Genomic DNA, 24862 nt, shown 5'->3' with positions numbered 1-24862 from the left:
GAAACGTATTTTTTTATGGTACAGAATATAGTTGTTTTGATGAACTTCTCATATATGAAAATAGTGTGCATTCTGCTGTTATTGGATAGAGAGTTCTTTAACTGCCAATTAGATTGAGAGTATTGTTAGAGTTGTTCCAATCTTTTACGTCTTTGATCATTTTTTTTCCTGTTTGTTCTATCATTAATGGAGTGAAGCATTGAAATCTCCAACTGTAATTGTGGATTTTTCTCTTTCTCCTGTTAGTCCTGTGAGTTTTTGTTTCTGTTTTGGTTTCTCTTTTGTTCGTTTGTTTTTTGAGGCTTTGTTACTTAGTGCATGCTCATTTAGGCTTGTTATGTTTTCTTGATAAATTGACTTTTTTATTATCATTAAATGTTCCTCTTTATTGCTGTTAATGCTACTTGTCTTGAAGTCTACCTTGTCTGCTGTTAATATAGCCACACCATCTTTCTTATGACTGGTGTTTACATGGTATTTCCCCACCATTTTACTTTTATCTTACCTGTGCCTTTATATTTCAATTATCTCTTTTGTAAACAGAATATAGTTGGGTCTTGCTTTTTTAGTTAATGTTACAGTTTCTCCCTTTTATTAGAAGGTTTATGCATTTGCATTTAATGTAATTTAATTAGATTTAATATTACTATCTTGTTATTATCTATTTGTTCTAAATTTTTTTTTTTTTTTGTATTTTTCTGAAGTTGGAAACGGGGAGGCAGTCAGACAGACTCTCGCATGCGCCTGACCAGGATCCACCTGGCATGCCCACCAAGGGGCGATGCTCTGCCCATCTGGGGCGTCGCTCTGTTGCAACCAGGGCCATTCTAGCGCCTGAGGCAGAGGCCACAGAGCCATCCTCAGTGCCCGGGCAATTTTGCTCCAATGGAGCCTTGGCTGCAGGAGGGGAAGAGAGAGACAGAGAGGAAGGAAAGGGGGAAGGGTGGAGAAGCAGATGGGCACTTCTCCTGTGTGCCCTGGCTGGGAATCGAACCCGGGACTCTTGCACGCCAGGCCGATGCTTTCCCACTGAGTCAACTGGCCAGGACCTATTTGTTCTAACTTCTTTTGCCTTCTTTTAGGTTAAGCATTTTCCAGTATTCTATTTTATCTCCTTTATTAATTTTAAATTATATGTCTTGGTATTTTTGCAGTTTTTCTAGAGCTTATATGTGTCTTCCATATATCATTTACCACAAATTAATATTTTACTATTCTATGTGGAATACTCAAAACAGTATACTTTTATTTACTTCCTTCTCATTCTTATTATTGTCATACATTTTACTTCTGTATATGTTATAAATCCTAAAATTCACTAACATAATTCTTACTCTCAATGCTGTTATCTCTTAAAGAAATTAAGATAATTTTTTTATGTTTATCAACATATTTTTTCATTTTTTGAACTCTTCATTCCCTCATGAGGAGCTGTATTTCCATCTTCCTGAAAAACTCCATTTAACATTTCTTTTGTGCAGGTCTACTGGTTGCTCTATGATTGACGTGGGTAGGAGGGTCAATGCCTATGACTATGGTCTGTTTATTAGTATACAGCTTGTGCCTGAGGGGCAACTAGCATCTAGCCTGCCTGGGGGATGTGGTTGGTAGATTTTAGCCTTTGCTTCCTGATGAATGACAGAGACTACCAGACTGGGCCAAGTCTGTGTCTGGTTTTTCCAGTTACCAAGGTACCTCTGAACCTCCCTGGAAGGATAGTAGTGAGTACTTGATCAATCTCTTCTAGGGTAAATGCTGAGAGCCACCCCAAGGTATCTCTGTGGTTTCAGAGTCCTCCAAGATGGCAGAAATGGGAAGGGTGCTCTCCTGACCACCTGCTTGCTGTGTCCCTACAGCCTACTCAGACATGGGGATGCGTGCTTCCTGCCGGAGGAGTGCCCATGCACTTGGAAGGGGAAGGAGTATTTCCCTGGGGACCAGGTCATGTCTCCCTGCCATACCTGGTAAGTGAGGATCCCATCCAGAAGCTAACTTCTACCGGGGGAAGGGTGGAGGGTGAATATGGGATGCAAGGTCATGAGCACAGTCTAGCATTCCCCCTCCCACCATTTCATATTCATGTTGTGTGCTTGTGTGTGCTCTGTAAGGGTTTCCTACATATACAAGTATATGCATAGGAAGATTTTGGGGGCTATTTTTTGTATTTACATGAATGATTTGTTCAAACATGTATATGAATTTGTACACACACATTTATAATCAGGATGATGTGTTTGCATACTTATATAAATACGTAAGTATGGCCAAAAATCCAAATGCATAGAGTGCATATGTGAATGCACATGCATGTGCATGTATTTGAATATGTATATGTGGGCATTCATAAACCTGAACTGTTAGCGAACATATATAATTATGAATTTGTGTATGTATACAGGTATTTTTATATATATTTGTGAGCATATGCATCTATAATATGTGAGGACATGTATGTGCAAGGTGTGTGTGTGTGTGTGTGTGTGTGTGTGTATGCTCATTGGGTATACAAATTTGTATTTATATGTGCACAAACACATATCTGTAAATGTGTTTTTGTGTTTTCCTATGAATATTTACATGCCTATATATGAAAGTGAGTATATATGTAAATATATCTTCATACAGTATGTACAGTAGTGATGTCTGTATACATATGTGAGAGTGTGTGCACCTGGATTGGGTGCTATGGAAACAGGGGACTGGTTCTGCAGGGCCTGCTCTGGGCCAAGCAGGTGGGTGAAGGAAGTGGGTAGAGACCCAGGCTTTGAAAGAAGAGTTAATGGGAGTTAGGTCTGGCTCCAAGAGGTGTCTATGGTGGTTATTTTTAAAGCAATTTATTTTCCTGATTTTCACCTATCCTCTGCTTCTGGGAGAGGTAAGAGTCTCCTGAGTTTTGTAAATAATTCAAATGTGGAGACTATACCAATAACAAAGGCCTTACAACTCCTGAACAACCAGTGAAGGCTCTCAACTGGCATCTCCCAAGCTGGGCAGGTCCTACTGCGGCCACCTCTGCCAGTGCCTCCTGTGGTCTCGCAGCCCTGCAGGGGGCCCAGCCTGGCCTTCCAGGGTCCTGGGAGAGCTCCTCCAGCCTTCGATGTGGTTCAGGATGGAGGCAGTCCTGCCACTGCCTCAGGGGCCAGGGGACATCTCAGGGGCCCCTGAGCCCTGGCTCTTGCCACTCTCCAGTTGGTAACCAAAGCACATTAGCTAGAACAATGGGCGGAGATGGGAAGGGGAAGGAGACAGGACCAGGATGCCTCAGCTCATTCTAATGGAGCCTCCCATCCAGTGGAACCCACATCCTGTCCTGGTCCCACTTCCAGTGACTGTCCAGAGGGGTCAGGCTGGGTACAAGATCCTGTGTAAAGTAGCCTGAGGTCAGGCTGGGTGTCCTGGTGCCTGGTCTGGTGTTTCCGAGATGAGTGTGTTCTATATGAGCCTTTCCCAACCACTCAGCTATCCTGAACTCTATGTCTCCTGTGAGCCAAAGAAAGGCTCCTAGACTGAGGGGTTCCTCTCGTCTTAATGAATGTATACACATGTGACTGTGCACAGGCTGTGTGCCCCACCCCTGTGTCTTCTGCATAAAGTTGGGATCCACAATCCCACCCTCTAGGCTTCTGTTGGAAGTTGCCGATATTTGTTGACTCCCCGCTCAGAAGCACACAGTGAGAGCCCCGTAGGCAATGTCTCTGTCAAGGGTATTCAGGTGGGGTGGGTGGGCCCGGGTGGGTGGGCCCTGCGACCTGGTCCGGACGCCTGTGCCCCTGCGACCTGGTCCGGACGCCTGTGTTTCAGTGTGTGCCGGCAGGGCTCCTTCCAGTGCGCTCTCCACCCCTGTGCTGCCACCTGCACGGCCTATGGCGACCGGCATTACCGCACCTTTGATGGGCTCCCGTTCGACTTCGTGGGTGCCTGCAAGGTGCACCTGGTGAAGGTGAGCTGGATGTGTCTGCTTGGCTGGCTCCAAGGGGACCCAGAGCAGCTGAGTCTGCAGACCTGTCAGGGCATGGTGATGCTCTGGATGCCAGTCTAATGCTGATTGGGTGGACGGACGGGAGATCCAAGCCCCGGGGGTGTGGCTATCGAGAGGTGGAAAGAAATGCTGAAAAGTAAGCTAGAGGCTGGACGGAGCTCACCAGTCATAAAGTACCCCACTGCCTGCCCACTCATCATTATAACCTTGTCTGTGATAAGAGTTAATGCTTTTTGAGCTTTTATTATATGCATGGTAGTCTACTGAGAGGTTTTTTTTGTGGATTATTTTACTGAATTCTCACAGCAAACCTCTTGCCCAAAGTCACACAGCTAGGCAGTGGCAGAGCTGGGTCAGGTTTGAACCAAGACTCTGACCTGAGAGTTGGTGTGCTTAAGGAGTCACTTGTAAGTCTTTAGCGCACCGGAAGGAAGAGAAGTGGTGATGGGGGCGGGGCCTGGGAGAAGCATGGTGCCCTCCAGAGGGAGAAAAGGGTAACATCAGGGTAGGGAGGAGAGTGCCTCAGACACATGAGGGATCTGGGTTTTGCTAACGGCCTGTCTTATTATATATCAGTACTAATAGTAATAATCACAAATCACAAACCTTTTATGGAAAGTCCTATCTGTGGGGCAGACACCATACTGGGGTCTTTTACATAATTTTAATGACTCCACAGACCCCCGTTTTATTTTATTTTTTAAATTTCAAGGCTAATCCATGCTCTTCACCAAAATTTAAACCAATATAAAAACATATTAAAAAACAAACATTCCTCTTCACATCGTTCCTGTTTTCATTCCTCGTTCTTCGCAGTGTGGATCCTGCAAGGTCATTTTCCATCACACACACATGCTCTTTGTGTAGTTTATATGGATAGGTTTCTACAGTTTGCTTTTTTCCACTTAACAGCCTACCTTGAACATTATCTCCTATAGTCAGTACCTACTTTTTTCTTTCCTCTTCCTGTTGAATGTTACAGAAAGGACATCCTCTAGTTTGTTTTATTATTTCCCCATTGATGGATATTTAGTTGTTGCCAATATTCAAATGCTCAGTGAATACTTCTCTGAATGTATCTCTAGACTTGTAGAAGTGAGATTGCTATAAAAAGTTATGTACATAAAATGTTGTTTAAAGTCTATAAATTGCCCTCCAGAAAGGCTTCTACTACCATCCTACCATTATCACTGTATGTAAGACAGTGCCCCTTCCCCCACTGTCATCCCTGTCATTCATTCATTCATTCATTCATCAGGTACTTTTTGGAGAGTCACTACATGCTTAAACACTGTACTAGGTGCCCCATAAAGGAAACAGCCTCAGAGAACTGAAGTGAGTTGCCCAAAGTCACACAGCAAACAATAAAAAGTAGAAGTGGATTGACAACCACGTCAGAGTTCGTGTCCCCCTCCCTGCGTGCCTCTCAGCAGAACCTCCTCGCTCCCCGGTTTCACTAAACGAACTTGGTGTCTCCTCAGAGCACATCGGACTTCAGCTTCTCTGTGATTGTAGAAAATGTAAACTGCTACAGCTCTGGCATCATCTGCAGGAAATTTATCTCCATCAATGTTGGGAACTCACTCATCATCTTTGATGACGACTCAGGAAATCCCGTAAGGCCTGGTGCAGGTGCAGGTTGTAGGGACAATTTGCAGGCTGACAGGGCTGGGGACAGAAGAGGGCTAAGGACTGGTTGCTTTACTACAGTGACTTCTCTGGGAGCCATCGAGTCAGCAACCCAGACTGAATTCCTTGGCCAGGGTCAGGAACACAGGTCAACGGCAGGGTGTGAGGAAAGCATGGGAGTTGGTGAGGTCCTGGGCCTGGGCAGTGACTTGTAGCCAGGCCCAACTACCCCAGGTGCTGGGGGATACTTTAGTCTCAGGAATGACCACCTTTGTCCCCCTAGAGTCCTGAAAGCTTCCTGGACAAGAAGCAGGAGGTCCACACATGGCGAGCAGGGTTCTTCACTCTGGTGCATTTCCCATGGGAGCACATCACCCTCTTATGGGACCAGAGGACCACAGTGCACATCCAGGCTGGCCCACAGTGGCAGGTAGTTATATGAGTAGTGATCCTCAAGGGGCCCTCTGCTCCTTCCTGGAGCTGAGCCAAGCCACTGGCTGTCCCTGGGTGAGCTGTCCCCTCACGGGAGAGCCAGGAGCATCATGCCTTATGCCTGGGCTCCCCCTCTCCTTCTCCTCTGACCTTTTGCCTATTCCTCTTCATACTGTGACCCCAGCTGTTGCTTCTGGGTTCATGTCAGTCTCCTGAGCTCATGGCAACGCCTCTGCGCATGTCCACCCTGGAGAGCCTGCAATTGACGTGGTGTCCTCTCTTTTTTCAGGGCCAGCTGGCAGGACTCTGTGGGAACTTTGACTTAAAAACCATCAATGAGATGAGGACTCCAGAGAACTTAGAGTTAACCAATCCCCAAGAATTTGGCAGCAGCTGGGCTGCAGTCGAGGTAAAGCCTCCCCCAGCTGGCTGATTCCCTCACTCGGATGGGCCCTGGCCAGTGCTGAGAGAACCCGTCCAGGCCAGGGAACAAGGACGCTGGTGTGAGGCTGCTCCTGCGACTGTTCCCTCAGCCTTGGAGCTGGCACCCCCAGCCCTAGACTATCCTATGGCCCAAGGACACACACCATCCCATCCCACAGGAGCTGGCACCCCCAGCCCTAGACTATCCCATGGCCCAGGGACACACACCATCCCATCTCACAGGAGCTGGCACCCCCAGCCCTAGACTATCCCATGGCCCAAGGACACACACCATCCCATCCCACAGGAGCTGGCACCCCCAGCCCTAGACTATCCCATGGCCCAGGGACACACACCATCCCATCTCACAGGAGCTGGCACCCCCAGCCCTAGACTATCCCATGGCCCAGGGACACACACCATCCCATCTCACAGATTGGTGCATACACCTCCCCTTGGCCGGGCTCAAAGGGAAGAGTGGGGGCTGAGAAGAAGACAAATCTCTGTCCTAGGCAAGATGATCACCTAGCAGGAAGGTGAGGCTTGTTGAGTCACGACCATCTTTGTGTCCCCCGTGCCTGGCACTAGATCTGGCACAGAGGAGAAGCGAAGAGAGCCCCATATGGGGTCAGGCAACCAGAGAAAACTTCCTGAAGGAGGTGGGACTAGTGTGGAACTTAAAGGATAGGCCAAAATGGAAAGAAAGAGTGTATCAGAGAGAAGACCTCTGAAAGGGAAACAATATTAGCAGAGGCTGAAATGAGGGAGGCATCCCAAAGGGCTAGGCATGTCTGACTGAGGCTGCCAAGCTGTGAGCACTGAACCTGGATTCTTGTCTCAGATCATCCAGTGACTTGCTGGGTAACCTTAAGTCCCATCTCCTCAGGTCCTCTGTGAAGGGGCTTGAGAGTCAGGAGAGGTATGGTGAATAAATTTCACCTCATGTGATGACACTGATCAGTCAGAAGAGGCTGCCAGGGATGCTGTATTGAGAAATATCTAAGACTTGTGTCAGGCTCAGCTGGAAGGAAAACTGACCGATTAGTTATGCCTGCCATGGCGCAGCAATGGAGAGTAGTGATAAGAGTGTTACATATTTGCCTTTCCTAGACTGCATAATCTTAGGTCCTAAATTCTCCATTGGGGAGTAACAGAGATGAGCCCAGGTAGACAGGGGGCAGGGGAGCTGTTAGTCATGGCCTGAAGTTCAATGTAATCATAAGGTGGCACAAGGCCGTTCTCACAGCCTCAGAAAGGTATATACTCTACCACATTCTCATCCTGGAGAGGCTGAGTGGGTGACCAACCTTTACTGCTCCCCTCCTGTCACCTCCCCACCACTGCTATTTCTCTCTTGCTAATCCCTTTGGGCATTCCCTAGGGCAGGGGTCCCCAAACTACGGCCTGCAGGCCACATGCGGCCCCCTGAGGCCATTTATCCGGCCCCCACCGCACTTCCGGAAGGGGCACCTCTTTCATTGGTGGTCAGTGAGAGGAGCATAGTTCCCATTGAAATACTGGTCAGTTTGTTGATTTAAATTTACTTGTTCTTTATTTTAAATGTGATATTTGTTCCCGTTTTGTTTTTTTACTTTAAAATAAGATATGTGCAGTGTGCATAGGGATTTGTTCACAGTTTTTTTTTTATAGTCCGGCCCTCCAATGGTCTGAGGGACAGTGAACTGTCCCCCTGTGTAAAAAGTTTGGGGACCCCTGCCCTAGGGGGCTCTAGTGAAAATGGCCCGAGGGAAGAGGTTCGGCAGACATCAGGAAATTGTATTAATTACCTATAGCTGGGTAGCAACACGACCACAGACTTAACAGCACTCCACCATCCCAGTTTCTGTGGGCCAGGCGTCAGGGCACGGCTTGACTCGGGCCTCTGCCTAGGGTGTCGCAGGCTGCAGCAGGCTGTCCGCCAGGACTGGGCTTTCCTTCGGAGGGCAGGCTGGGGAGACGCTGCTTCCCTGCCCACTCACGTGGTTGTTGACAGCATTCAGTTCCTTGCAGCCAGAGAACTGAGAGCTTCAATTTTTTTGCTGGCTGTTGTCCAGAGATGACTCTCAGCTCCTAGAGACCACCCACCATTCCTGCCATGTGCAGTTCCCCAACATGGCTGCTCGCTTCTTCACAGCCAGCAGGGGAGAAGCTCCAGCAAGACAGGCTCCCCAAATCATGCAACATAATCACGCAGTCACCTACACATGCCCACATCCATCCATCACCTCTGCCGTCTTCTGTTGGTTTAAACCAAGCTCTAGGTCCCCCCTACACTCAGAGGGAGGGGATTGTACAAGGACGAGAACACCAGGAGATGGGGATCAGGGGGTCACTCAAAGAGGCTGTCCACCACATCAGGCAACAGGCATCTGAGGGTAGGCAGGTCAGCAGCCCTGCTCTTGTCCTCAGTGCCCAGACACCCTTGATCCCCGGGACACATGCGTCCTGAATCCTCTCCGGGAACCGTTTGCCAAGAAGGAGTGCAGCGTCCTCCTGAGCGAGGTGTTTGAGACATGCCACCCTGTGGTGAGTGGGCCCAGTGAGGCCATTCCAGAGCCTGCCCTCCCACTCGGGATCCCCACCCCTGTCATGCCTTGCAAGAGACACCTCCAGTCTAGGGGTAAGACCCATCTCTGCCATTCCCCTGCCTCCAGCCCGCTTGGATGAAACAGTCCATCCTGTTTGCCCAGACAACGCAGGACAGACAGCCAGACAAACAGCTTCTGTGCCCTTTCAAGCCTATCTCATTCTGGCTCTTCCTCCCAGTCAGGAAGTTCTTCTGAATACTGATCCCAACCGCCTCACACGCGGGCCTCGGCTGCTGCCTGTTCTGCCGGCAGTGGAGACAGGCGAGCTGGTGCTCAGCCCCGTGCTGCCCCGCCAGGGCCTCGGTGGCAGCTGTCAGACTGGCCTGGGCTGTCTCTGACCCTGGCTGGCAGTTCATACCCCGGGTCTGTTCCTCAGCCACCCCTCCAGCCCTGGACCCAACAGCTTAGGCTCCAGCCCCACGCGGGCAGCTTGCTGCCTCCTGTGGTCACTTCGTGCTTCTGCAGCTCCCCACGGCTGAATGGCGCCAGCCGGGAAGCTTAGGGCAGAGCTTCAGGATCTGTCTTCTGACGGCCGACTTCTGACCTCCTCTAGGTTGATGTCACTTGGTTTTACTCAAACTGCCTGACGGACACTTGTGGGTGCAGCCGGGGCGGTGACTGTGAGTGCTTCTGTGCCAGTGTGTCTGCCTATGCCCACCAGTGCTGCCAGCACGGGGTGGCTATTGACTGGCGGACCCCGCGTCTCTGCCGTGAGTGTCTGATCACCCGAGGGGAGAGTGGGGCCCCTCTGCGGGCAGGCCTGGGGGTACCATCACCCTGGCGAGCATTCATTGCGTACTTACTATGTGCCAGGTGCCAACTGCTTTGTGTGTATCGTTCATTGAATTCTTCACCAACTGCCCTATGAAGTAGGACTGTTTATTTCTGTTTCAGAGTTGCAGAAACAGGTTAGAGGGGGTTAAGTAAAATGCTCAAGGTCATACAGGTTAGTAGTGAACCCTGGCCATTACCCTGTGTTCTTAACCACTTTGCCAGAAGAGTCAGGAGCTGCCATTTGTGAGCTGTGTGACCTCAGACAAGTCACTCAACCTCTCTGGGGTTCAATTTTGTCATCTGAAAAAGAAGACTAGGCTTGTCCCACTAGGTTTATTGTGAGGATCAATCGGGGCAGTATGTGTGAAAGGCCTTTGTTAGCTGAGACATGCTATCAGAGGCGGCTCAAGATATCAGTATATTTAGGGCAATGGCGGTCTGCAAATACTTTGGGTTGCACACTCTTACCAAGTAAAAATAGTTTGAGCACACACGCAAAAGCACATGTAGATACATGTACATATGTATATCATTAGTGTAAATGTATATCACAAAGCAGACACAAAAGTAAATATTTAAAAGATGAAACAAAATCTATAGCATCTTAAATTATTAATGGATTAGTTATTTCTTTCTGCATACCAATGATCTTCCTGGTGCAAGCACACCTCACTTTGGGGGGTGCTATGATTATTACACAGACCTGTGGCCAGACTCTCTGGGTTCAGAACTGAGCTCCAGCAAGCGGGGTGACCCGGGGCACATCGCTTGCAGCCTGAGTTGTCATCGAGGGTGGCAGGAGGAGAACTGTACCTTCCTTGCAGGTTGCTGTGGGATTTAAATGAGATAACGCATGTAAGGCACTTGTCATAGCGCTCTATGCTATTGCTGTCATTTTTCATGGGGACATGGGTGCTGGCGCGTCCTGAGCCTGGGTGGCCCAGGCAGGATGACCTCAGGACGAAGGTGAAGCAGAATTTGCCCTTGGCTTCCCTTTTCCCTGCCTGTTTTTCCCTGAGACCCTTCCGCCGCAGATGCCCCGGGTCCTGCTGCAGTCTGCTTCTCCCTCTGCTTCTCTGGCGAAGATCCTGCAGGAGGGAGAAGAGTGCACACATTTAGTGAGGCCCTACTGTGTGCCCGGCTCCGTGCCTTCTGTGCCTTAGCCAGGCCCAGGACTAGGGTGAGGCAAGTGAGGCCCTCGCTGGGGCACAGCATAAATTACATATTCAAACAACATGTTTTAAAAATCAGAACTAATGTAACAATAACTTTAATGAACAAAATATCAACATTTTAAATAATGACAGGAATAATATTACTGCTTTTTCCTTTGCCTCAGGCTCCACTATGACTCAGTGAGGCGCTGGTACTGATCTTGTCTTTATTTTTAAATTTTGATATTTTATTCATCATGGATATTTTACATTAGTTTTGAAATTTAAAAAACATTAAATAAAAAATATGTATCTTGATTGCTGAGATTTTTTGATGGGTCGTTAGATATTGCATTGAGGTGGGCACTCGCCTTACTCCTGTCCAGGCGTCACAAGTCTATGAGGCAGATGCTAGTGGTGGTCCCATCTTATAGGATGGCACTAAGTTACAGAGAGGGGGAGTAAGCTGTCCCAGCATGCACAGCGGTGGGTGAGAGAGATAGAGTGCCCCCGGTCTGACTTTAGAGAGCTGGCTCTTGATGGCTCCTCTGGGCTGCACCTGCCATTTACCTGGTACACACTTGAAACCAGAGGCTTGGAGAGCTTCTAACTTTCCAGTTCACAGGTGAGGAGAAGCAGATACTTGCTCATAGCAACACAGCAAATCAATTTTCTGACCTCTAGTCCTTTTTCCAGAGGGCAATGACAAATGCAAAGGAATAGTGTTGATTAGGGGGTTGGGAGTGTTGGGTGGAGTTGGTGGGTCTCTGAGACCATACCTCTAAATGGAGAAGCTCCTCCTCAACCGTTACCCCAGGCTTCTCCAGCTGATTGTTCATAGCCTTGCTCCGGGATTGAGGTTCCCAGTTTACCCCAAAGGACTGAGGACTCCGGCTGAGGAGCCAGCCAGGGAAACAGGCTGTGTTTGTAGTCTTGGCCACTAGAGGGCGCGCTGAGCACGCGTTTGGAGAAGCTTGTGAAAAGCTTGATGGAAACGGTACCCAGGAACTTTGGATCTTGAAGGGCCTGTCCCTTCCCACTGAAGGCTCTTGGCAGACAGACTTCTATTGTGTGCTTACATTTCTCTGGGACCTTCCACAACATTTCTGATTGTAACTTCCACCCCTTGGTTCTATTCTTGCCCTTTGGGGCCATACAAAACATAATTTTCTGCCTAACATCCATCCATCCATCCATTTGATAAATGCTGAGTGCCTACTCTGGGCCAGGCTTTGAGCTTTGTGCTGGGAGCACAGAGAGGGTCCAGTGTATATCCTGTATCTCAAGATATTTGGATCTAACGTCCATGCCTGAATCTGGAAGTTTGGGAGGCAGGAAGAGCTGGGACACTAGGGGCCTTGGCTCTGCCCACCTGTTCCAGCTTCTTAAGAAGGCTCTGCTCTCTCTCTTTCAGCATACGACTGTGACTTCTTTAACAAAGGTAAGCCCGTCCTCCCCAAGTGGAGCCTCGGGGGCTGGGTACTGCCAGCCCTGTCCTAATGCCACAGCAGCATCAGCCTTCCTGAGGCCCTGCTGTCCCTGGCAGGGCTGTGACATGGGCAGGGAGAGGCACCATCATGCAGAGAGGCCCTGACAGTGTGGGGCCCAGGGGTGCCCAGCACTCTGTCCCCCGCGGCCTCTTTGAAGCCCAGGCCAGGTCAGCTTCCTGGGGAGTGTGCTCACCTAGGGCAGCTTCTACAGGAAGCAGAAACCCCATTCGCACCAGCGGGCTGCCCCACGACCTTAATAAACTAGCTCTTCAAGCCCATGGAACATCGTCCTGGGTGTGCTGAAGTTTGCGTTGGCAACGGCAAGTGCAAACCACTCTCCCTGAGGATGGCCGGGCTCAGCTCAGGTTCATCATCAGATTTAGCCGAGGCCACGGGATTCCGGGATGTGCCCCCACCTCTGCATTAACTAGGTGAAAACAGGTTATGACCGAAGACCCCAGGGGGGCCAGTGTCCAGCGGGATAGAGCCAATTAGTCAATGTCATCACTGGGGCCAGGTGGGCTGTGGGGGCAGGGCTGCCCGGGAGTAGCTTTCAGCACCGATCTCCGTCCAGATGGGCCAGGGCCAGACCCTGGCCGAGATAGACACTGCCCACCCCCATTCCCATCCCTTCCGGGCACCCGCCTGCTAGGAGCAGACCAGTGTGAGTTTGGGCCCAAGGCCTCGTCCTCTTGTCCAGTTACCTGCATTATCGTATTTTGGTTTGAGAAAGAGGATAGCAGGTGGAATAATAGGGGATGGATTAGAGACAAAGACACCAGGTGGGGGTTTGAATGGTGAGGCCTGGGCCACGGTGTAGCATAATTCACAGGGACTGCAACCTGCCTTGTTATTCCCCAGGGGCTCCGGATGGCCAAACACCTCTACCCCCTAAAAAAATAAATCTGTAATGGGAGAATTGTGGTCCCTGGGACAGGCAGGGTCTGTCTGTCTGACATCAGGCAAGACATTTCAGCAAGACAGCTCTGAACAGTTTTCTCTCTTCTGTGGCATTTGGGTAGCAGTAACTGGCAAACGACAAGCTGTTTCTAGCATCCTCCACCTACCCACCCTCCCACCCACCTATCCATCCCTTGCTCTGCTTTTCTACCCACATTTTCTCTGGTCCAGGCCCTTGCCGGGTGCTGGGGAGCCAGTGGTCCCCGAGAGCTGTCACATTGGTGCCCTGGAGCTGGCCCACACCGACTCTAGAACCCATCGTGTGTTCCTAACTCCGCATTCCGTTGGTAGTTTAAAACTGACCACTGGTGGGAGTATTTACACCATACAAATCAGCAAACATTACAAGTTGGGGTTTTGTTTGTTCAGTTTTTGAGGGCTGATTATTAACTATTCACCAGCACAGCCTGTCTCCTGTCTAGCAGAGGAAACACACATGCACCCCAGGTCAAGAGCCCTCATAAGAGCCGCAATCAGTGTGTGCTGGCTCCCAGGGCTAGTGGAACGCAGTGTGGGTGGGGTGCTGTGTGTGTGTGTGGCAGGAGAGGGTGCAGGGTGGGTGGGGTGCTGTGTGTGTGTGTGGCAGGAGAGGGTGCAGGGTGGGTGGGGTGCTGTGTGTGTGTGTGGCAGGAGAGGGTGCAGGGACGGCTTCACCAAGGAGGTGGCAGATGAGCTGGGCCCCAGAGTGTGAGGAGGCATTTGCCAGGCACACAATGGGAGGGCTACTCTGAGCAGGGGGCAGCATGAGTGGAGACATGAGGTAGGACCCAGCACGGTTCTTTCAAGAAGAACAAGAGAGGTTTAGTGTGGCCGGGGCATGGGTGTGGGGAGGTGAGGGGTAGGCATGAAGGGCCCTTGAATCCAGCTGGGCTCTTGGATTCTGTCCTGAGGGTAATGGGGAGCTACTGATGAGTCCCAGCCGGGAGTGTGGCTAGGAAGGTGACTCAGGTCCTTTGGGGAGGAGGTGGGGAGCACACCAGAGGCAGGGAGGTCAGTTACAAAGCTGTTATAAGTGTCTAGGAAACCAACCTATACTGACAACTGCAGGAACTTAAGAGACACAACAGTGGCATGTGCTTGGAATAAGGCAACATTGATGTTGAGCCCAAGCTCTCTAAGCCTTGGGTGGGCAGAGACCAAGTCTGATATCTCCTCCCAGTGGCGACCCTGAGCAGAGCAGTGGCTGGCATTCTAGAGTCTCAAGTGGTGGGACAGGCCCATGGAGAGACTTCGGAGGGCCCAGATGACCCCCAGGGGTGACCCTTGTTCCCAGGCTTCCTAGGAAATGATTCCGGCTCTATGCAGAGGGCCAGTCCCCACTGGGGGCTGACAGCTTGGGGTTCCTGTCCTTTCTTCTCAGGGAAATCACGGTCCCTAGGGCTTGGGGTGAGGGAAGTGGTCAAGGGCACCTCCTTGGCACCCTTCCCTATTGACACTTCTGGCAGGGTGGGCAGATAGGGATGGGAGGTGGGCAAAGGCCCAAGGTGGCAGGCCTTAGGACTGTCCCTTTCTTTCCAGCACTAGGTAAGGGTCCCTACCAGCTGGCCAGCCAGGTGGCTGGTGGTGCCCTGGTGGCTATGAAGGCGGCAGGTGGGGCCATGGTCCTAGTGAGCGTAGAGGATGTGGCACCAGGGGACCTCGTGAACTTCCTGCTGACGGCTGCGCTGGACAAGGCCAAGGCGCACGGTAAGGCCCCTCTTGGGGAGCCGGTTGTCAGAGGAGGGAAGATGCTGAGGCTCCGAACCATCTGCAGTGGCTGAAGAATTCGGGGCTCTAACAGGTGCTCCTTTTCCAGCTGAGACAGGGTTTCACGTCAGCCTCTTAGCTTCTTGGAAGAGACACTTCCCATCTTCTTCCTGAAAGATGCTTCCGGGAGGGCCAAGGTCCAGATGCGCCTTTGTACTTAGCTTTACACAGTAACTGTGCTCCAGAAAAGCCCTACTCCCTGCTTCTCCTCCTCCTCCTCCTCCTCTTCCTCCTCTGCTCCCCTCCCTTTTTAAGGCTGGATAGACTTTAAATGCCAAGGGAGTTCTGGCCGCTGTCCTGACTCTGGCAGGGACTCCTCCTGTGAGTGGAGAAGCGGGCTCTTGCTTTTTCAGGTTGTGATCCTGAGTTCCAGGCAGGTGGGATGCAGACTGGAGCCTCCTGGGTCTTGGACCACCACGAACCCCCGGAGCTTAGCTTTGGCTTCAGAGTCCAGTGGCGCTTGAGTGGTGGCCGAACCCTGCCCGAGGGGAGTGACCCCTGAGTGCTGTTTGTGCTGGGCCTCGGGCCAGCCAAGGCCTCGGGTCACCAGCACCAGGGAGCCTTCTCTTCTGTGGCCATTTGTGCGTGTTTCTGGGTGTGGCCACTGTGACTAGGGTTTCTCCCTGTAACTCCTGCTGGCCCCATCTAGTCAGGATCTTCCTCATCACAGGGATGGTCCACGCAGCCTGGCCCAGCATCCACTGGAACCTTGAACCCAGACACTTCTCAGAGTTCATCCCAGTCCAAGAATTGAAGTTCTCAGATTCTCAGGGCCTGCCACTTATCTCGTTCTGCGGGTCTATTCCCCTCCATCTTCCCCCCTCCATCCCCTCTCTCCTTGCTTCCCTTCCTTGCGCTGAGTCCCAATCCCAGGCCAGGCACAGAGCTGGGCACTGGGAAATCAGGGTTGGAAGAGGCACCACCTTGCCCACCGAAAGTTTGCAGTCCCATCCAGGAGACAAACAGGGTCAAAGGCTGTCACAAAGCCCGAGGGAACACTTAGGAGAAGCCCCGGACTCACCTTCGGGAGGCAGGAGAGGCTTCTTAGAACAAGCGATGTTCCCCTGAGGGGTGGGAAGGAGTAAGGAAGGGACTCGTCAGCTCAACTCAGGAGGTAGATCTTCATGCGGAGGGCAGTGGGGAGCCATGGAGGGCTTGTAAGAAGGGAGGGACACCCCAGCTCCTGCCCAGCTCCAGGCACACCAGGGTCCCCAGCTATAGGTGATGTTCGTGGTGGTATGAGCCGTGAGCACAGTGGGAGGTGCTAGGAAGGATCATGTCACCATACAAGGGGACCTGGGAGTGAGGAGCCAGGCACTGAGCCATGGGAGGGCCAGAAGTACCCCACCAACCCCAAGAGAACACTTCCTCCATAGACATTGCTGGTCCCCAGATCTGGTGGTCCTGTTTGAAGAAGGGTGTCTCACAACCTTTCGGATGTGATAGGCTGTCTGTGAGTGGCAATTTTCTGTTCTCCATTTCATATTTTAGTCTAGTAAGTAAGGTCTAGTCCAGAGGGGGTGTTGGTAGCCTGGCCTTGGAGAACATCACCGTGGAGAGGACCACCAGAGGCCAGCCCCCAGCTCGGTCAGGCTTGGGTTTCGTGGGTAGCTGAAGGCAGGGTGAAGACCCAGTGAGGACCCACCCCCCACCCCCCGCACTCCATCCTGCCCTTCTACCCCCCACCTCCCACCCCCGTACTGTGTCCAAGGTACTGGACCAGGGATCCCCAAACTACGGCCCGCGGGCCACATGCGGCCCCCTGAGGCCATTTATCTGGCCCCCGCCACACTTCCGGAAAGGGCACTTCTTTCATTGGTGGTCAGTGAGAGGAGCATAGTTCCCATTGAAATACTGGTCAGTTTGTTGATTTAAATTTGCTGGTTCTTTATTTTAAATATTGTATTCGTTCCCATTTTGTTTTTTTACTTTAAAATAAGATATGTGCAGTGTGCATAGTGATTTGTTCATAGTGTTTTTTTTTAGTCCGGCCCTCCAATGGTCTGAGGGGCAGTGAACTGGCCCCCTGTGTAAAAAGTTTGGGGATCCCTGTACTGGACGATAGCAAAAGAGAAAATGCCTTCCAGGTGCGATCCAGGGTGGCTGCATGGGGGTGTCCCTTGCATTGGGCCTTGAAGAATGGGAAAGATTATGGTGGGAAAAGATAGAGAGTGGAGAATGTCCTGGGCAGGAGGGGAGCTATCCACCCAGCAGTGAGCCCTTCTCTCTCGAAATGGGCCCTTGTGGAAAGGCCAGGTAGAAGCAGCTCTTGGCCCTGGGCAAGCCTCTGCCCCTCTCTGGGACAGTTTTCCTATCCGTGGGTTGGACTCAGTGCCCCCTCGTCCCACCAGCTCTGACCCTCTGGGATTCTGTGAGGAGCAGGACGGAGCTGGAGTACCTGAAACCTGGCAAATGACCAAGCCTCAGCTTGTCCAGTACAACCAATGAAACATAACTCCACCAGGGTGGCCGTTCCTCTCTGTCCTGCTCCCTGCTGGCACCCTGGCACCTACAATTGTTCCTGGCCTACGGACGGTCCTCAAAAATGTTTGTGGAGGGAAGGGAGGGAGAGAGGACAGGAGGAGCTTGACAGTGGGTGGCTTTTCTCACCCTCCATCTTCCCTGGGGCAGAGGAGGTGGGCACAGAGGGCACCAGCAGGTGGAAGTGGGGCTGGGGGAGACGGAGCAGGCATGAAGAAGCAAGGCCCAGTGAATCCACCAGGGGGCGCCATCTTGTGTCACAGAGAATGCAGACTGATGCTGGGTCTGCCCCCATCTGGAACCCTGTCTGCGCTGACCTTACCCATGTGGCTCTTTGCAGACCTGGATGTGGTGTCCCTAGAGGCAGCAGACAGACCCAACTTCTTCCTCCATGTCACAGCCAATGGGTCTCTGGAACTGGCCAAATGGCAGGGCAGTGATGCCTTCCACCACCATGCCTCCTTCTCACTGCACCGGGGGACGTGGCGGGCAGGCCTGGTGGCCCTGGAGTCCCTGGCGGAGCCTGGGTCTTTCCTGTATGTGTCAGGCCCCGCGCTGTCCCTGCGGCCGTATGAGCACACGGAGGTGTTCCGGCAGGGCACACTCTTCCGCCTCCTGGGTACGTACTCACCCTGCCATCCCCTCCCCCAGTCCCTCAGTCACCGCCCTTCCTGCCGCTTCCCACTCCACTTCCAGTTGCCCCTGAGAGATGGCATTCTCACTCTCCTGGCACAGGGAGACCACTTGGGTGCAGCCCCTGCGATGGGAGGTGTCCTGGCCTCCACGTTGGTGGCCAGGGAGCTGTGGGCAGTGTGGCTTGGGGCTCAGCCAGCTTCCTGGGTCTTGCCTACTCCCACAGGCCATTTACACAGTCTAAAAATAGGGCGGCCTTTGTGGAAGTGAGGGGAGAAGGGATCGTGGCCACTGCTTGCTTAGCCTTCTGGCTCAGGTTTCCTGCTGATGAGGGCACATGCCTGCCCTGCGAGCCAGCAGCCCCTCCCTGCCCCCTTGGAGGCCCAGGACCCTGAGCAGGGACGGGGCAGCACTATGTCCTTTCCAGCCAAGACTGGAAAGGGCCCCAGGGCTTTGCCATTCCCCTGATAGGTGTGTCTGTCCCCAAACTCCTATGCTCTGCCTAAACCCTGGAGGAGGTGATCACAATTTCTTTATCACTCCGGGCCAGCCTCTGTGTCCTATATGTGCACATGTGTGTTCATACCTGTGAAGGTGCCTCATACTGTATGAATGGATCCACACGTGTATCCAGCCAGGCTTTTCACTTATCACCCCCTATCCCCACCACGTACACACACATGCACATGCACACATGCACATATACTCACACGTGTGCGCATACATGTGCGCGCACACCTGCACACACACGCACATACCAGGGTTGGGCCGGCTCATTCTTACATTCAGTAGTCATCTACCCAGCCCACCAAGAGCCCCGCCTAGGACAGATTCATCACTGGCTGAGATGGCAGGACAGTGTCTCTTTCGGGAAGACACTGGGGCGGAGTGGAATGAGGCCAGGCTTTGAAGCCAGACAGCTTTAGGGTTCAGATCCTGACCTCAGTCCGTGGCACTCAGAGGAGAGCCCCGTTCTCCCTGACTGTGTCTTCACCTGAAAAATGGGGGTACTTGCCTTAGGAGGTTATTGTGAGATGACTGATTGTATCTCCCGAGCTTTGCTCTGGGCCTGGCTCAGAGTTAATTTCTCGGTTCTGGTCCCAAGGATCTTGGAAAAGCAGGTTTCTTCATGGTCAGCAGCAGTGTGGGGATTAGGAAGTCAGGAAGGGGCTGGCAGGTGGAGCCTCTCCCTCCAGCCCGCTGTGGAGCAGAGACCTGTCACTCATGCCAAGGAGGTCTGGGGTCTTGTCTGCCTTGAAGCCCCTCATAGGCTACACACTCTTTCCCTGAGGAACCCTCATTTGTGAAGGCACTGGCCACAGGGTCTGATAAGGAACTCCCCTGGGAGACTTTAATTTTCCCAGCATCTTCTGTGTCTCAGTTTCTTCATCTACAAAATGGGAATAATAATAATAATAATAATGCTACTTCATGAAATTATTGTGAGGATTAGTGAATAAATACTGATGAAATGCTGAGTGTTGTACTTGGTGCTACTTACGAGTCAGCTGTTATTAGTAGTAGTGGTAGCCCAAGTTACTAGGGGCAACCCAGGCTGTGTTCAGACAAACTACTCTGCGTGTCCCAGGACTGGCCACTTTAGGGAGGTCCTCTGGACACAGAGGTTAAAGCTTGTAAAGAACAGTTCTCTGTCATCCAGGGCCAGATGTCATGTAAGGTCTTGAGCTGAGAGGGGAGGGGTTCCCCCAACAAGTTCCCCACCCTTCAAGGGAGAGCCTCTTGCTTACATGGAAGTCTGCAGTGGCCCAGGCAGAAGCAGGGCACAGAGCAGGGGACTGTGTCCTAGGGGCGGGGCAAGCAGCCTAATGGAGAGGTCAGGGGTTGTGGCCACCCCTCAAAGCCCAACTCAACTGCCTGCTCCATAGCACCTCACCCTCAGCCCCTACACCAGGTTCCCTGAGCCCCATCTCAAAGATCCTCCCAGCACTGACCAACTCTCAGTGTTCCCCCAGGTTGGTTTTTATTGTATCTGTCTCCACTTTTCCTGCATGTGTCTGTTTGTCTCTTCCATGGGACAGAGCGGGCATGGACTGAGCTGGATAACCTCTGTGCTTGGGCACCTGACTCAGAGCTGATGCCCAGTCAGAGACTCTGGGGCGGGTTGCCTTTCTAGATGCCAAGCCGTCAGGGGCTGCCTACCCCATCTGTGAGTGGCGCTACGATGCCTGTGCCAGCCCCTGCTTCCAAACCTGCCGGGACCCCCAGGCAGCCAGCTGCCAGGACATGCCCAGGTGAGATAGCATGGCACTAAGGTGTGTGCATTAGCATGCTTGAGCATACATGTGTGGAAATGGGCTTGTGTGTCATCTGTGGGAGGAGGCGTGAGCACAGACTGAGATGTGTGTGTACCCACCTATGTTCATATATGCCTGTTTTGTGTGCTGTGTGTATGAGAGGTGTGTATCAGGGTGAATGTGCCTCAGATGGGCATAAGTGACTCTGTGCACAGTGTGCAATAGCTGAGCCCTTTGTATGTGTGTCTGTGTGCACAGGTGTGCCTGGACTTGTACAGCCGTGTGCATTTGCATGTGTATGAGCGGCATGTTTGGGTGTTGGTGCAGCTGTGTGCACAAGTGTGTATACATTGATGTTTATAGTGGTCTGTGTGGATGTTTATGTATGTCTGTGTGAATGTTTTTGAGTCCTGCAGGCGTGAAGGAGGTGTGCGCGTGTATCTGAATAACACGTGCGAGTACGCATGAGCATGTGCACAGTGTGTACATAACTGGAGCTTGTCTGTGTGTTCCCCTCTGGTCTGAGGACAGGAGCGTCAGCATGAGTGTTTGGGTATGTGTGCTCCGGTGTGACGTGTGACAGTATGTGGAGGCTCACGGCAGTGTGTACATTATAAAAACACATGCATGTCATAAGAAAAGATGAGGCCTGTGCTCAATCCAGATGAAAAGATGTGACCCTCCTCGTATTCCAGACCGCTGACCTGCTCTCTGCTCTGTCCTCAGGGTGGAGGGCTGTGTGCCTGCGTGCCCTGCCCCCAAGGTCCTGGATGAAGTCACACAGAGATGTGTCTACCTGGAGGACTGTGAGTGGCCTGCATTTCTCATCCCTCCCTCAGATTTGCAAGTAAATCCTTAGGGTCTCATGGACCCCTCACGCCCTGAACTCCCAGGCCCCTGGACACGCTGGGTCGGCATAGGGGCCTCAGGAAGAGTGCCGTAGAGCAGGCTGAGACCTCATCCAGTCTGTTCACCCATTTCACAGAGAGTAAAAATGAGGCCCAGAGTAAGGAGGGACGGCATGGAGTCACATGGTGAGAAGGTGGAGCAGACAGACTTAGGCCTGGGGTCTCTTGGCTCAGAGCTCAGGGTTTGAGGGCAGAGTTCAGACCCGCTGACCTCTCTGGGTCTTCCACATGGCAGAGGCCTGGAGATCAGTCAGGCAGCCTAACTGGCCATGGGAAGCGGTCACCCTCCCTCACCGAGGATGCTGGTCTGGAAGCCTCAGATCGCAGCCCCGCACGGCAATGTCCCCGGGGCAGCAGTCAGCCCCCCAGCCGAGCCTCCTCTCTCATCTGCCCCAGGTGTAGAGCCCACGGTTCTGGTTCCCACGGAGACCCTTGGCAATGAGACCCTACCTCCCAGTCAAGAGCCGCCCACCCCCAGTGACCAGGAGCTACAGTTTCCACAAGACACTCCTGGGGTACCCTCCCACAGGCCAGCCCTCACCCCTGCTGCCCCACTCACCACAGCCCTGAGCCCCTCCACGGCTGCCACTGAGGGGCCAGCCCTGCCTCCGGCCCTCACCCCAGAGCCGCTGGGGGCCACTGCATCTAACCTCCCTGCCCGCTCCACAGAGGCCCCGACCAGCAGGAGAGTGACAGCCAGCCTCCCGACCACCCCTCGGGCCCCAGGGTCCTCCCCCCTCCCCCTTTTGTCGCCAATGTCCACACCTAGCATGGGGTTGGGTGCCGTGGAGACAACCAGGGTAACTGTAGCCTTTGCAGGGAGCCCCAACATTACAGTCTCCTCCCAGTCACCCCCTGTCCCGCGCTTCCCGCTCATGACCAAAGCGGTGACGGTCCAAGGTCCAGCCTCCTTGCCCGCTAAGACGACACCCTTAAAGACCTTTCCGAGCCTGGACTTGCCTGCAGGTCCCTCCGCCGAGCCTGTGGCTTCCCCTCCAGTGACCTCCAGACCCCCTACTTCCCCAGAGTCCCACAGGGCTTTGCTGACACCTGCAACAACAAAGGTCACGCACAGGACAGGGCCGCCCCAGCCCATAGAGACCCAGAGCACTGCCAGTCCCAGCAGCCCCCCTGCCGAGGCCCAAACAGTAACAGAACGGGCTCCTGTCAGTCCCGGGGCCACCAAGGGAGCGGAGATGGTGTCGTCCACACAGAAGGTCCCGCCTGGGCCGGGCCAGCCCACGGGCTTGCTGCCTTCCCCACTGCCCAGCCCGCTCCCCACTGCCCCATCCCACCCCGCCGGACACCCCACCACAGCCACTGGGCCTCCCGCTCCACCCCCAGGGACCCTGGCTCTCACCGGCCTGGCCACAGTTGCTCATGGCCTGGGGGCCACACCCTTTGCATCTCTGGAATCAACTCGGCCACCCCAGCTCCTCTCTGGCCTACCCCCTGACACCAGCCTGCCTTTGGCGAAGGTGGGCACATCTGCCCCAGTGGCCACTCCTGGTCCCAAGGGCTCTGTCATCACCCCTTCACCCCAGCAGCAGGCCACATCTCTCGCCATGGCCACGACTCCATCTGCTCAGACACATGGCCCTTCCCTGCCTCTCACCCCCGCTACCGTGGCCGAGGCGCATGCGCCCCGTCCCACAGTCCCCCAGGCAGTGGGCACCATTCCAGGCCTGCTTCTGGGAGCCACGTTGCCAAGCTCTGGAGTCCCGGCTGCAGTTGAGGGGGTGGCCTCTATAGTCTCTGTTGCCCCTCGAAAAAGCACCACTGAGAAGACGGCCATTCTGTCCAAGCAAGTGTCTCTGCCCACCATGATCCATGGCTCTGCCCAGGAGGGGCCCACAGAGCTCACCCCTGCTGTGGCCCCCACTCTTGCTACCTTGGTGACTGAGGCCAAGAGCCCCTGGGTGGGCACAGTGCCACTGGTGCCCACATCCTACCCCTTGAGCCCCGTCTCGGCCAGGACTGCCTCCCGGGAGAGCTCCATGGTTCTGCCCCCTCAGCTGGCCGAGGCCCACGGCACCTCGGCGGGACCTCGGCTCCCGGCGGAGCCAGTGGGAGAGGCCACCACGCAGCAGTCTGGACGCTCAGCTGCAGTCCAGAGCATCTCAGAGGGCTTAGCCGGAGCCTTGGCAACCACCACTGAGGCCAATGCATCTGCCGTGTGTGTCGTGAGTGATTTGCCAGGTTCTGGCCTCCTATACCTGGACCCTCCCTGCTTCCCCTCCTCCCGTGCCCCTGGGCTTGGGCACCACTATGCTCACACTCCTGTTGTAGCTTCTTAACCAGCTGCCAGGCTACCAGATGGGGGTTTAGTCACTGTCTTCACCCCTGCCCCAAGGCCCTGGAGCCTGAAAACTTCTCCAGATCCTCTGGGCCCCTGACACCATAGCAGGGTCACACTGTGCCCCATTGGGGCCCCAGGGCTAATTGGATGGCTCGGTGTGGTGCCCAGAGTGTGACAACATGGGTGTGTCAGTGTGCATGTTTGTGTCAGGTACCTGCATGGGATTGTGTGTGTACACATTTGTGTTCATGTGTGTAAGACTCCGTGAGCACTCAGGTGTCTGTGTGTGTGTGTGTGTGTGTGTGTGTGTGTGTGTGTGTGTGTAACATGATGTTGAGAGACTGTGTTTGTGCATTTGTGAGATAGATAGATAGACAGACAGACAGGCAGGCAGAATGTGTTTGAGGGATGCTTGGTTTTCTGTGAGTCTGAACTAGTGTGTCCGCACATCTGTGTACCTGGGGACCTCAGCACAGATGAGGCAAACATGCAGAGGCCTCAGGGAGTCAGTCCCCAGCACTGGGTCTCACACGGCCCAGCCCCGGCCCCCAGTGGGGAGATGGAGAGTGAGGGCACCATTCCCTGGTAGTTTACCTCAGGGTCTCTTCCTGCGACAGCCTGTATCCGGAAGGGCTCTGTGTCCTCGTGGCTGTGGGGAGGGTGGGGCGCTGGCGAGTGGCTGTGGCCTCCAGGACAGGCACTCACACTGCCCTCCACCCTGTGCCCCAGCCCATCGCGGAGGAGGACTGCGTTCGCCACATTTGCCTGGAGGGCCAGCTGATCCGTGTGAACCAGACCCAACACTGTCCCCAGGGCGCTGTCCCCCTTCACTGTGGGGTCCTGGGCCTCGCGGTGAGAGTGGCCGGGGACCGCTGCTGCCCCGTCTGGGAATGTGCCTGTGAGTCCTGGGGTCCATTGGAGCCCCTTGTGTCCTCTTCGTACTGTGTCCTACTTGTACCCCTGCTCCAGCATGACCTCTGCCTCTGACCTGGTTGCTCCCCAGCCTCAGGCTAACCATGACCTGAATGTGACCTTCCATGGGAACTCCTGTCTCAGTGTGACCCTTGGCCTGGCAAATTTTTAACTCTCTCAGCCGCTGATCTCTGCGTGA

The 24862-nt window shown here is 53.2% G+C and overlaps 1 protein-coding gene across 1 annotated transcript in view; it reads left to right on the top strand.

Moving 5' to 3' along the window:
- Positions 1 to 24862, top strand: part of OTOG (otogelin) — a 77860-nt gene that overhangs the window by 31211 nt on the left and 21787 nt on the right. Inside the window, exons 24-37 of the mRNA XM_066360560.1 lie at positions 1857 to 1964; positions 3802 to 3940; positions 5461 to 5595; positions 5892 to 6038; positions 6330 to 6449; positions 8873 to 8989; positions 9605 to 9761; positions 12394 to 12420; positions 14948 to 15115; positions 17997 to 18275; positions 20424 to 20541; positions 21271 to 21350; positions 21849 to 23635; positions 24481 to 24649. Coding sequence (XP_066216657.1) covers positions 1857 to 1964; positions 3802 to 3940; positions 5461 to 5595; positions 5892 to 6038; positions 6330 to 6449; positions 8873 to 8989; positions 9605 to 9761; positions 12394 to 12420; positions 14948 to 15115; positions 17997 to 18275; positions 20424 to 20541; positions 21271 to 21350; positions 21849 to 23635; positions 24481 to 24649 — 3551 coding nt within the window. The remainder of the gene's footprint in view (positions 1 to 1856; positions 1965 to 3801; positions 3941 to 5460; positions 5596 to 5891; positions 6039 to 6329; positions 6450 to 8872; positions 8990 to 9604; positions 9762 to 12393; positions 12421 to 14947; positions 15116 to 17996; positions 18276 to 20423; positions 20542 to 21270; positions 21351 to 21848; positions 23636 to 24480; positions 24650 to 24862) is intronic.

This window comes from Saccopteryx leptura, chromosome 1 (assembly GCF_036850995.1).
Source record: "Saccopteryx leptura isolate mSacLep1 chromosome 1, mSacLep1_pri_phased_curated, whole genome shotgun sequence".
Classification (NCBI taxonomy): domain Eukaryota; kingdom Metazoa; phylum Chordata; class Mammalia; order Chiroptera; family Emballonuridae; genus Saccopteryx; species Saccopteryx leptura.
This window is presented reverse-complemented; position numbering and strand designations above follow the sequence as displayed.